The sequence below is a fragment of the Tachysurus vachellii genome, chromosome 21 (assembly GCF_030014155.1).
Source record: "Tachysurus vachellii isolate PV-2020 chromosome 21, HZAU_Pvac_v1, whole genome shotgun sequence".
NCBI classification, from domain to species: Eukaryota; Metazoa; Chordata; class Actinopteri; order Siluriformes; family Bagridae; genus Tachysurus; species Tachysurus vachellii.
The window spans coordinates 17532604-17545934 of record NC_083480.1 but is presented as its reverse complement, the minus strand read 5'-3'; the positions used below and the strand labels follow the sequence as shown (position 1 = coordinate 17545934).

Here is a 13331-nt window from a genome sequence, read left to right as displayed (position 1 = left end):
TCGAACGATCTGAACAGTATTCACTTCCTCATAAGAAGCCGATGAGCCGGATTTTCGAGGGAAACCAGCCAGTGTTTGTAACCGATGCAGGAACATGAACTCTGTGCTGAAATACGGTACGATTTTGACCTCTGGAGCTGTTAATGAAAAGTTCTTAGTTACACTCACAACATCCCTGTTGTTTAGTACGAGTGCAAAGAGCAGACTTAACTACTTACTACTTCCTGCTTGCTGTGCATGCTGGGTTAAAGAGAAACGTGCCTCCGTGTGACACCACGTGTCATCGAGCACATCACAAACAGGAAAAAAACACCACAGAGGAATGTTGTCACGTCCCAGGAGGCTTTGTACATCATGAACATGCAAATCATTGACAAAACTTGACAAGATTAAAACAGAAAAACACAACACACACACAACACAACACACACAGAACAAAAACACACAACAAACACAACACACAACACACACAACAAACAACACACAACACACACAACAAACACAACACACAATACACACAACAAACACAACACAAAACACACAACACACACAACAAACACAACACACAAAACACACAACAGACACACAATAGATTCATTCAGAGACTAAAATGATTTTATTGACTTTCTGCTGTTTGTGTGTGTCTGTTTGTGTGTGTGTGTGTGTGTGTGTGTCTATTTGTGTGTGTGTGTCTGTTTGTGTGTGTGTCTGTTTGTGTATGTGTGTGAGTTTGTGTGTGAGTTTGTGTGTGGGTTTGTTGTTTGTGTATGTTTTAGAGGCTGTTACAGTCACATAAGCTGAGTTTATGAAAGGTCATGAATAGAGAACTGACTCACTTTCATATGTGTGTGTTTGTGGTGTGTGATGTGTTTAGTGGTGTGTGTTTTTGTGTGTGTGTCTGTTTGTGTGTTTGTGTTTGAGTGTTTGTGTGTGTGTTTATGTGTTTTGTGTGTGTTTGTGTGTTTTTGTGTGTGTGTTTGTGTGTGTGTTTTTGTGTTTGCGTGTGTTTGTATGTGTGTGTTTATGTGTGTGTTCGTGTGTTTGTATGTGTGTGTTTGTGTGTGTGTGTGTTTGTATGTGTGTGTGTTTGTGTGTGTGTGTTTATATGTGTGTGTGTGTTTGTGTGTGTGTTTGTGTGTGTTTGTGTGCATGGGTGTGTGTGACTTGCTTTACTTCCAGTCTTGTGTTGGTTCAGTGATGATGTCAGACGATATCTTTAATCCTGATCATCATTCTGTTCCAGTCACATGAGGAGGATGTGGCGTATCTTCATCATGACGTTACACATCATCATCATCATCATCATCATCATCATCATGTGTACTTAATTTACTGTATTATTATTATTATTATTATTATTATTATTATTATTATTATTATTATTATTATTATTATTATTTATCCTGATCTCCACACACTGTAACACATTTTATCATGAAGTCAAAGCCCAAACACTGCAATTTAGAAAAGATGTAGAAGAACAAAAGTATAGAAAAGCGCATTCGCTTCCTTTCCCTTGTGTTATAACACAGTCGTAACTCATGTGTCAGGTCAGATTCTATAGAAATAACCTGTAGGTGTTTCTATGGCTCGGTTTTTTAGATGGGGAAAAAATTAAGCAATTGTTCCAGACAGACATAAAGAGGGCTGAGACGGATTCAGAGAGAAGAACGATCTCAGCGATCCTCCATAACTCCACCTCAGTGTGGGGAAACGAATCCTGTATGAACACAGCTGAAGAGCATTGTGCAGGTTCGGCTCGTCTGATAATAAATATGACTCATCGTTTTTGTGTGTACAGAACACACACACACACACACACACACACACACACACACACACACACACCCTCAACGAAACTTCATAAAGAACTGTACTGTACACACAGTCACACACTAATCACAAACTCCTAACTGAAGCAGATGACGGCATTCGCTTCGTGTCCTGGTTTGGTTTTATTAGAATTGTGTAACTTCTTTTCACAAGCTGACCGCTGGGTTACACACTGTTCCACTTGTACAGACGTTTCACACTTCATTCCATCCTGGAGGAAGTGGCAGCTCTGTGGTTAAAGGCTTTGGTTTTTTGATCAGAAGGTCGTGAGTTCAGATCACTGCTGGCTCTCTGAACAAAACCCTTTAACTCCTGCCTCACCGTCGCCAATGTATGTAGCATGATATTTATTTTCTACCACTTATCCGAACTACCTCGGGTCACGGGGAGCCTGTGCCTATCTCAGGCGTAATCGGGCATCAAGGCAGGATACACCCTGGAAGATGAGTGAGTGAGAGTGAGTTTCATTCTTAATGAAACACTTTAAAGGTTTCTCAGAGAGCCAGAAACAGTTCCTCTGTAAATAGAATTGCCCAAATGTTTTGAAGAATGGGTATTAAACCGGATTTCGGAGGTTTAAATGGATTCTCAGGGTCTTTCCCCGAGCCGTGCAGCTGGACGCAGGCTCTCTGGAGACGATGGCGTGTCCGAGCTCGGCGTGTCCAGGTATCATTTGAATAACAACCAATAGCAAATGTTGGTGTTGCGGTGAGCTTGAGATCTTCCAGTTTCTCACTGACTGAAGAGCAAAGAGAGGCTCAGGTGTTATTTTCTGCTCTCCTTTGCTGTTTCAGCACGATCTCATGTACACGTTCCAGCTTATCTTTTAAACGTGTTTTATTTTTTATTTCTCGAGGACAAAAATGTTTGTTTACACTCGAGCTCTCGATCCTCATCCTACAGAGGAAATTGCTGTTGTGTAATCAGTGTGCCCTCCACCCACTAATAACATCCATGGCGTGTGTGTGTGTGCGTGTGTGTGTGTGTGCGTGTGTGTGTGTGCGAGTGTGTGTGTGCACAAAACTCAAGAGAACATCAACACAGCACCCTTATTTGTGTAATAGCTTTTTGTCACTTACTCCCACTCACATATACACAGATACAGTTTCGCTCTTCCTCTTGTTGCCGACGGTTACTGAACCTGTTTCTGAGTAAAAAAATGAAACGTGAAAAAGGAGAAGAACTTCTGTTTTTTACTCTCTACTGCACATGTGGTTGAAACTCACTTCGTTTGTGTTCCACATCTTGGACGCTTTTTCTCATGTAACAACTTGTTGGCACTTTTGGCTGCGATGTCGGTAGATGAAATGATCCGTGGCGCTTGCCGGAGGTTCGCCCCCGGCCTGGTGACCTTCCTGAGGTTTCCCAAGGTAAGAACAGGGGATCTTGTGTGTGTGTGTGTGTGTGTGTGTGTGTGTGTGTGTGTGTGTGTGTGACAATCTGGAGTCAGTAAGAACATTATACACACTACATCACTGAGGCCTGTCAGAGTCAGTGTGTGTAACGTGTTTTATATAAAGACTAAAACGTTTATATAAAAACGTTTTATTTACTTTGACGATCTGTTCATTAGACATGAATCCTGCAGCCCAGATCGTTTTACTCTAATATTCACATCCACGTATTTGATGAAGAAACATTAAAGTTAATCCTGCAGGTTTCATAGATCTCCTGACGAGCTTCAATCCCATGAGCTGATCTGTGAAATCATCCTGAAAGGATTAACGTTGTTTGCTCTTTGGTCTGCTGTGGTTAGAACTTTAATTTAAAACATATTGTGTTGTGTTGTTACATAATGCGGAATAATCATCACCGGTGTGGTATGATGAGGCAGAGTTACTGTTAACACTACAAACTGGATTCTTTTCCAGAACATTCTGAATCGTTTTATTCCTCTTACACTACAACAACTTGCCTGCAATACAATTTTTCTTTTTTTTTTGTAATGAACACCTTGTACTTTTTATCCGTTTCTAGTTACATTTAATGACTCTGAGAGTAAAGTTAGATCCTGTTCTCACTTATGATATAGCAGCTGCACACATTCACTCCATCACATTATCTCACTCACTCACTCACTCACTCACTCACTCATTCTCTACTGCTTATCCGAACTACCTCGGGTCACGGGGAGCCTGTGCCTATCTCAGGCGTCATCGGGCATCAAGGCAGGATACACCCTGGACGGAGTGCCAACCCATCACAGGGCACACACACACACTCTCATTCACTCACACAATCACACACTACGGACAATTTTCCAGAGATGCCAATCAACCTACCATGCATGTCTTTGGACCGGGGGAGGAAACCGGAGTACCCGGAGGAAACCCCCGAGGCACGGGGAGAACATGCAAACTCCACACACACAAGGCGGAGGTGGGAATCAAACCCCCAACCCTGGAGGTGTGAGGCGAACGTGCTAACCACTAAGCCACCGTGACCCCCTTCACATTATCTAAGGCAGCTTATGATGATAAGAAACCACAACAAAGTGTAAACTCTTCTGTCCTACTGAAGATGTTCTAGCTTCACATCTGACACTGGAGACTCCTTCTGTGAATGTTACAGTAAACGTCTCCTTACTTTTTGATCTGTTTGTGTGGATCTGCTGTGTGATCGAGGACCATCATGTCAACCCAATGTTTGCAGCTTTCACACAAAACTACTCTGCACCTCTCGACCAATCAGAATGCAGAATTCTTCCCAGACAGGAATGTGGTGTAATTAATAATAACCAGGTTTGGTGTGTTTATCAGTCCGGACGTTTGTGGAGCATGTAGCCTTAAAACTCGCGAATGCTGATAAAATGTGATTTTGGGGTTTTTTTTGGATGAAGACACATCACAAGACCCTGATTCACACCAGAACACGTCAATTAGGGTCCAACACAAATAAGTGCATTTTAAAATTCACCACATTTTGTTTTGTGTTGTATTTCGATGGCATTTCTATTTGAGTTTCTGAGGTACACACAGCGGAAGGTTCATCAGAACTGTTTACTGTGTTTCCTGTCCCCTGAGGCCACACGCTCATTTGGAAAACACATTAGTGCCACATTTCCCCCAGTTTCTGGAGCCTAACTAGCAGACTGCTCGCCTTATCTCCAGTTTGTGTGGGTTTTTTTCTCGACTGAGTACCTAACTGTTTCATCACTGATCTCTTGAATTTAATTTTTTTTTTCTGCTACACAGCTGTTACAGTGATCCAGGGGGATTTCTGCATTACACTTCTTTGTAAAAAAAAATAAATAAATAAAATAGTTTTATGATGTAGTGTGATCCCCTGTTTGAAATTCGGACTGCGTGCAGGTAGTTCAGAGGTTCAGCTGGTTTCCTGAGAAGAAGAAAATACACACATACATACAAACAAATAGTTTTCACTTCCTTAATGTAATTGTTTTCAAGTCAAGTGAATTTGTTTTCATTTTAAAGCGAAAATGTTCAGACAGGGACTATTGTACCATCCCCAGAGTTTTCCCTCCTTACTCTCAGTATTCTGGATCGACTCCGGATCCGATTCATTCATCCATTCATTCATTTTCTACCGCTTATCCGAACTACCTCGGGTCACGGGGAGCCTGTGCCTATCTCAGGCGTCATCGGGCATCAAGGCAGGATACACCCTGGACGGAGTGCCAACCCATCACAGGGCACACACACACTCTCATTCACTCACACAATCACACACTACGGACAATTTTCCAGAGATACCAATCAACCTACCATGCATGTCTTTGGACCGGGGGAGGAAACCGGAGTACCCGGAGGAAACCCCCGAGGCACGGGGAGAACATGCAAACTCCACACACACAAGGCGGAGGCGGGAATCGAACCCCCAACCCTGTAGGTGTGAGGCGAACGTGCTAACCACTAAGCCACCGTGCCCCCCCCTGGATCCCATTGACCGGGATAAAACAAGGAAATAACTTCTTTTATTTTAAGAAAGGTGTCAGTCAGAAATGTCAGTCAGAAGTACCAGAAGACCATTAAATCCAGTAATTCACTAATAAAATGGATCATATTACCAGTAAGGTCTATGACACATCTGTAGCAACCATTAAACCAAAAGAAAACCAGTGGGAACTGAGAGGAGATTGTAATGGGGTCGGTGATCTGGGACAAACAGTATTTGTGTGTGTGTGTGTGTGTGTGTGTGTGTGTGTGTGTGTGTGTGTGTGTGTGAGGCTGAAATCAGGGATGGATATCTGATTCCTCTCCTCTCTGTCTCTTTTGTTTGTGCTGAATAAAGGGAAAGGCTCAGCAGGGATTTAGCTGCTCCACATCGCTTTGTCCTGCACAGGTTACCATGGGTTTTTGTTTAACATGATGCTGGGAATATTAGCACAGGTATAATATTCACACGGAGAGCAGGAAGCGCAAAGTGTTTGATATTAGCGTTAGCATTGTATAGCTCATTCGTCCCACCGCTTCACGTCTGCACTCGGTAATGCGTAATGACCAAGAAGCTTTCTGAACACAGCTCTCTGCATTCTGGATCCTGGGTAGTCGAGTTCAAGCACAAGCTCAGTGGCTCTGGTGTGTCTTGTGTCTTGTGTAACAACTGACTTCCCTGTTAGACCTTTCAGTGCTATGATAATACTTGGGACTACAATGTGTTCTTTGAAGTCGTAGGCACTCCTGAGCGCTGTTTTATCTTCAGTCTAGTTCCTATCCGATTTGATTCCTAACCCGTTTTATTAGCTGTACCTTAACATTTACATTTGTGGTATTTAGCAGATTCTGTTCTAAAGAGCAACTTACATTTATCTCGTTTATACAACTGAGCATTTGAAGGTTAATTGAAAGGCCTTGCTCAAGGGTCCTTGCTCATTTGAAATCATTTAAAGCATCCTTATCCACTTGCCATCATGTTGGTGATTCTGTTGCTAGCTTATTAACTAAAATCCTTTTCTCTTTCAGCAGGAACGTGAGAACCCAAACATGGCGGTGTACGCTAACATCTCTGAGCTGAAAAAGGCTGTGAATCGCATACCTCCAGCGTCCACGTCTACATGCTCTTCTCCAGGCCTCTCTCTCAGTCCGGCTCCGGACTCACCTGAATGGCAGAGCAGACCTGAGCAGGACAACGGCAAAATGTTCTACCCTGCCTCACACCCTCACCCTCAAAGTCCCACACTGACCCCAGGCAAGGAAGCCTCGGCTCAGCTCATCCCTGCCGTGGTTGCTCCATCCTCACTGCCACCATCTTTCTCGCCAGGATCAGACTGGAAACAGCTCCTAGACGAATCCACAGGGAGACACTACTACTACAACGCCACGCTGAATCAGACATCATGGGGCACTCCGGAGCCACTTAGCCCTCAGCAGGAAGGACTGGTAAGGAACATATGGCATGATGGGTAATATTAATAATATTGTCCTACACCTTGATTACTTTCTGAAAAACCATGAGTTATATTTACCATCTTTACTAATACTGACCAGTATACTGAGGCCAAGCCTTCTTTACTAGTACTGACATACACAGAGGCCACTCCTCCTTCATACCTGTTATACTGGGCATGGCAAGCTCGGAGGCCGAAGGTCAAAGAAAACTACTTGGATAATACTTGTTTCTAATGTACTCCATTTCCTCTCTCTTTATTTCTACAGCCCTGTCTACCAGAGGAGGATTACCCTACGAATGAGTGTGCTGTCAGAGACACGCCCCTGTCCCCGGTCAAGCGTCCCGTCCTGCCTCGGGTCACTCTGGACCCCGGGAACACTGTGCCGTCTGGCTGGAATTGCTCCACGGAGCCAGGAGGAAAAACGGTCTTCACCAGTGACCACACACCCCAGCAGGTAAAGAACTACACTAAGGTTTATTTTTGATGTACAGATATGTGAGTTTTATGGAAGTGAAATTTCAGCACCAAAGTGTCAGTTGAACTGAGATGTTTTCAGTAGGATTCTATAAAGTGTTTTGACGCTTAATTTCCCAAATCATAACATTAATTCCTCCCTGCAGTTAGTTTCCATTTACTGTTTGATGTATAAACCGAGGAAGAAAAACGTAGAACTATTGGTTTAATCCTGTCATCCTGTCATCTAAAATGCATACAAGAAAAATAAACTGTGGAAGGAGCAGCAGAGATCACTGGTGTCTCTGCTGAGCTAGTACAGTTAGCTCACTTTGCTGATATGATCTGTACTAACATAGATAGATAGATAGATAGATAGATAGACAGACAGACAGACAGACAGACAGACAGACAGACAGACAGACAGACAGACAGACAGACAGACAGACAGACAGACAGACAGACAGACAGATAGATAGATAGATAGATAGATAGATAGATAGATAGATAGATAGATAGATAGATAGATAGATATTTGTCATTCCATAGAACAGGTGCACAGCAAAAAATGCAGTTTGGCATCTACCAGAGGTGCAAAGAGTAGCAATTGTGCAAATAGACAAGTGTAAATAAATATAAAGCATATGTACAGCATGTTCGGTAAGACGGCGCCACCATCTTGTATATGTACTGTAAATCTTAAAAACATTTTAAAACAAAGTTAATATGTATAAATTGTGTAGTTCGCTGTAGGCTGTTCAAAATGGCTACTTAAAAAAAACAGGCCACGCCCCCAAAAGCAACAGGAGTAGCTGTCGCTACATTCTCGATCTAAGATCCTAGATTCTTAAATTTACCGCTAGCATGATCGGCTGTACAGATCAAATCAGATTATTTTTACATTTAAGTATGATTTGTACTGCCCCCTTCTGGTGTGGAGAGTTACTAACTTTCACTTTAAGCTGTTGTTGATGCAGTGTGTTCAAGTGAAACTTTTCACACTTGAGGTCATGTAATCGTTAGCTTGTTGTGTCAGGAAATTTCTATTTAAATCAAATCCAAAAAAGAATCCAATACAGAGAGATTTGGGGATTTTATTTCATCTGTTAAAACATAAATATATAAATATAAATAGATAATTAAATAAGTATAAACCATATATGAAACTAGTTCCTGCTGGAGAAGGTTTTGTTTCTACATTTCTCAGAGAAATCTATCACTTTAGGTGATAGAGTAATGAAATAGAGTAATGCATTGTAAACAGCGCCCCCTGTTGCTCTTAATCATGCAGCTTGAAGCTTTCATAGCTCTATATGTCTCACCAGTGTTCTGTTTCTGCTCGAGCTCGTGACCTCCACTGTCTTTTTCCACAGTGGATCCAGTCGAAGGACGAGAAAGGCAAACTGTATTATTACTTAAAGGACGGTTCTGTGTCTCAGTGGAATCTTCCGGAGGTCAGTGTTTATCTCAAACATGTTCACGTTTCACTTAACGAACACAGTTTCTTTATATCTGGCATCTGGGAGCTTATGAACACAATTTAATTATTTTTTATTAATAGTTTATTGCATTCTTTCATTTTATTGGTCTTTTCTGTCTATCTTTTCTCTCTTTCTGTTGTCCTTTTCACCTCATCTTGTGATGTTTTCTTTTTTCCTCACTCTTGTTTTTTTCCAATTGAATTTTTATATCTTCAGATGATTTTTTTTTTTCAATTATGACCTTTAAGCCTTTAAAACTGAACCCTATATGAACTGTATAAACAGGTGTTGGGGAACGGCCTGGAGCAGGATGGACAGTCTGTCCCTAAGAACCTGAGACCCGTCCCACATGAGGACATGGTGAGAACACACTTTCACATTCAACTACACTCACACACTTGACTGCACTTACAGTACACACTCAACTCCATTATACTTTCACACTCAACTACATTTTCATACTGGAATTCACTTTCAAACTCGACTTCACTTTCACACTCGACTACATTTTCACTACACTTTCACATGACACACTTTCACACTCGACTTCACTTTCACACTCGACTACACTTTCACGCTCGACTACATTTTCACTACACTTTCACATGACACACTTTCACACTCGACTTCACTTTCACACTCGACTACACTTTCACGCTCGACTACATTTTCACTACACTTTCACATGACACACTTTCACACTCGACTTCACTTTCACACTCGACTACACTTTCACGCTCGACTACATTTTCACACTCAACTTCACTTTCACACTCGACTACATTTTCTCTACACTTTCACACAACACAATTTCACACTCGACTACACTTTCACACTAGACTTTACTTTCACACTCGACTACACTTTCACGCTCGACTACATTTTCACACTACACCAGGGGTGTCAATCATAATCAGCACTAATACAAAGAAAAAAGTGGACTTATTGTTAGTTCTATGTAATTTTGCTATGTGTTTACTGGTCTGGCCCCCTTGAGATCAGATTAAGCTGTATGCGGCCCCCAGACCAAAATGACACCCCTGCACTTTTACACTCGACTACATTTTCACTACACTTTCACATAACACACTTTTACACTCGACGACATTTTCACACTTGACTACACTTTTACACAGATAAGACTGATAACATAACATGTAGCTGATCTTGTTGCCAGTCAGCTAATGGGTGAATGTTATAGCTTGGCATTATCTTGACCTGTTTGATATGATGTAGCAGATGTGACCATGTTTATTTACTGTTTGTCTGATATCCTGCTTATTGATGATTCAGACCGAGTTGATTAAATGCCACCTTCAGTCATTAACTCATCACTCTGCGTTTCTTCTCTCTTCACAGCAGAAGTTTTTTCCGTCTCACCGCAGGATTGCTTCTGATCACAGCACCGATTCATCGAGCACTGTAAATTCAGCGGATGTGCCTCAGGCATGTACACAAACCTCCTTCTCTTATATTAACACATATACTGAACGCTCCACAAGGTTTCTGTCACCTTAACATGAACACACTTCAGCTTTTTATTTATTTTCTAAAGAAGTAACTAACACACCCGTTAATCAGCGTTGCTTTATAATAAGAACCAAATTAGTCACTTATAATAATCAACATCTGCATTAACCAGAAAAATGAAGTCAAATGAAACTGAAATTCACTCCACATTGAGCAGCTCTGTGAGAAACACCTGAACAAACACGTTTCTGGTGGAAAACATTTCTTATATTAACACCTAGACTCCAGTGTTCAAGAAGTTATTGATGTTTTCATCTTTTTTTCTTAACTGCTTGCTTTTTCCTCTTCCGTCTGGACCTGGGAAACAACATACACATATAAATGATCAGTAAATAAGGGGAAAAACAGAAATAAATTTTCTTTAAATTTAATTTAAAAAGTTGAAAAAAGAACAGAAAAAGTTCAAATGTACAAGTGCCCATGAACAAACAAACAAACAAACAAACAAACAAAACCCAATTGGATTTCTATTGTAAAACTTCCCTCATTTGTTAAAAGTCAGTTAATATAGTTAAAGTTTAAGGGAAAAGATTAATTTAATTTAATTTAATTTAATTTAATTTAATTTAATTTAATTTAATTTAATTTAATTTAATTTAATTTAGTTTAATTTAATTTAATTTAATTAATGAAACGGGGGCACGGTGGCTTAGTGGTTAGCACGTTTGCCTCACACCTCCAGGGTCAGGGTTCGATTCCAGCCTCCGCCTTGTGTGTGTGGAGTTTGCATGTTCTCCCCGTGCCTCGGGGGTTTCCTCCGGGTACTCCGGTTTCCTCCCCCGGTCCAAAGACATGCATGGTAGGTTGATTGGCATCTCTGGAAAATTGTCCGTAGTGTGTGATTGTGTGAGTGAATGAGTGTGTGTGTGTGCCCTGCGATGGGTTGGCACTCCGTCCAGGGTGTATCCTGCCTTGATGCCCGATGACGCCTGAGATAGGCACAGGCTCCCCGTGACCCGAGGTAGTTCGGATAAGCGGTAGAAGATGAATGATAATTAATGAAACATCCCAGCAAGCAATCCAAAGCAAAAGCACAAACACCTAGGAGGAAGTTTTATTCATTTTATTTTTGCTAATATTTGTGGAATTTTCTTAACTCTGGAACAGAATTGAATTGAAGCTGAATGTAAAGAAACATCTTAAAACTTTAATGAGTTTTTTTTTAAATATTTGCGGGCTGAATTCTCAAAACTCTCCCACAACATTCTCACAACATTCTCACAACATTTTCACAACATTCTCACAACATTCTCGCAACATTCTCACAACATTTTCACAACATTCTCACAACATTCTCACAACATTCTCACAACATTCTCGCAACATTCTCACAACTTTTTCACAACATTCTCACAACATTCTCACAACATTCTCACAACATTCTCACAACATTTTCACAACATTCTCGCAACATTCTCGCAACATTTCCACAACATTCTCGCAACATTCTCACAACATTCTCGCAACATTTTCACAACATTCTCGCAACATTTTCACAACATTCTCACAACATTTTCACAACATTTTCACAAATCCTCCTTATTACATTTTCTCCTTCGCTCCTTTAAATTCCCAAATGCTTTAACAAATCCCGTTTCATGAGTGTCCAATGCTTTTCCTCGAAGGAGGATGGCACGAGGCTGAGGAGGAATCTGTCCAGCACAGACGCTCACTACCAGCAACTTCACCACCTCCAGTACCCTCACCACCATGTGTGTTAATGTCCACAGGACAGAATTATAATACAATCAGTTTGTTTCTAATATTGTGCGCTCGGGAACATGGACACGCCTCCCATTACACTTTTACCATGCCCTCAACTGACTTCCCCTGTGTTTCACCCCGACTCGTTACTGCCACCTTCGGTAACCGACAGATCGAATCTATATGACGATCAACAGCGTTCATGCAATTGTTAGGAAATTGTTTGTATCCTGACGATGCCTCAAACGTTCTGTGTCCTGGAGTCGATCCAGATCCTGATGCCAATCAGAGGCATCTGGGAGCTTATGTACATTATGTGGAAGAAGGCAGACAACCAGGAACTTTTATGTCCAACTCTTTAAACCATACGTTAACTTTTAATAAATAATTATTTATTTGAATGCCTTTATTCCGTTACCTCATTAGCAGACCTTGTAGTTGTAAGTCCACGACGTTGTGGACTTCGAGACTATAACAGCAACTCTGACAGCAGCACATCTGCTAATCGTTCGAATATGTTATCGTTACTATAGTAACAGCTCATTCACCGGGACTCGTACTCAACTTCACAGCAGTAACAGGAGGTAGCTATCGTGCAATCCGAACTCGTCACTCGAGCTAAAACTGGCCACTTGTATCATTTTGGCTCATCAGTGGAAGTCAGTGGAGTTCTAGTTATAAAAACGGTGATGGACTGCAGGTTCAATATTCTCGGTGTCTCAAGGGTTCATGGGAAACTAACAGAACTAACTGCTCTGAATGGCCTGCGCACAGATAACCACTGATGACATCACATTTAGAAATGTGTGAGAGCAGCCTGAGTGTGTGTGTGTGTGTTTGTGTGTGTGTGTTTGAGCGTGTGTGTGTGTTTGTGTGTGTGCGTGTATTGTGTGCATGCGTATATTTGTGTGTGTGTATGTATTTGTGTTCGTGTGTGTGTTTGTGTGTGTGCATTTGTGTGTGTGTGTTTTTGTGGTGTG

At 41.4% G+C, this 13331-nt stretch overlaps 1 protein-coding gene across 5 annotated transcripts in view; it reads left to right on the top strand.

Annotated features, from left to right (window-relative positions):
• Positions 1–13331, top strand: part of arhgap27l (Rho GTPase activating protein 27, like) — a 37591-nt gene that overhangs the window by 15112 nt on the left and 9148 nt on the right. The window contains exons 3-8 of one of the 5 annotated variants that reach the window (XM_060857176.1): positions 6759–7172; positions 7449–7637; positions 9010–9090; positions 9403–9477; positions 10477–10563; positions 12273–12359. In XM_060857176.1, the coding sequence (XP_060713159.1) occupies positions 6759–7172; positions 7449–7637; positions 9010–9090; positions 9403–9477; positions 10477–10563; positions 12273–12359 (933 nt within the window). Of the gene's footprint in view, positions 1–6755; positions 7173–7448; positions 7638–9009; positions 9091–9402; positions 9478–10476; positions 10564–12272; positions 12360–13331 lie in introns of all 5 variants that reach the window. The other 4 variants (XM_060857177.1, XM_060857175.1, XM_060857179.1 and 1 more) reach the window with 4 other exon arrangements.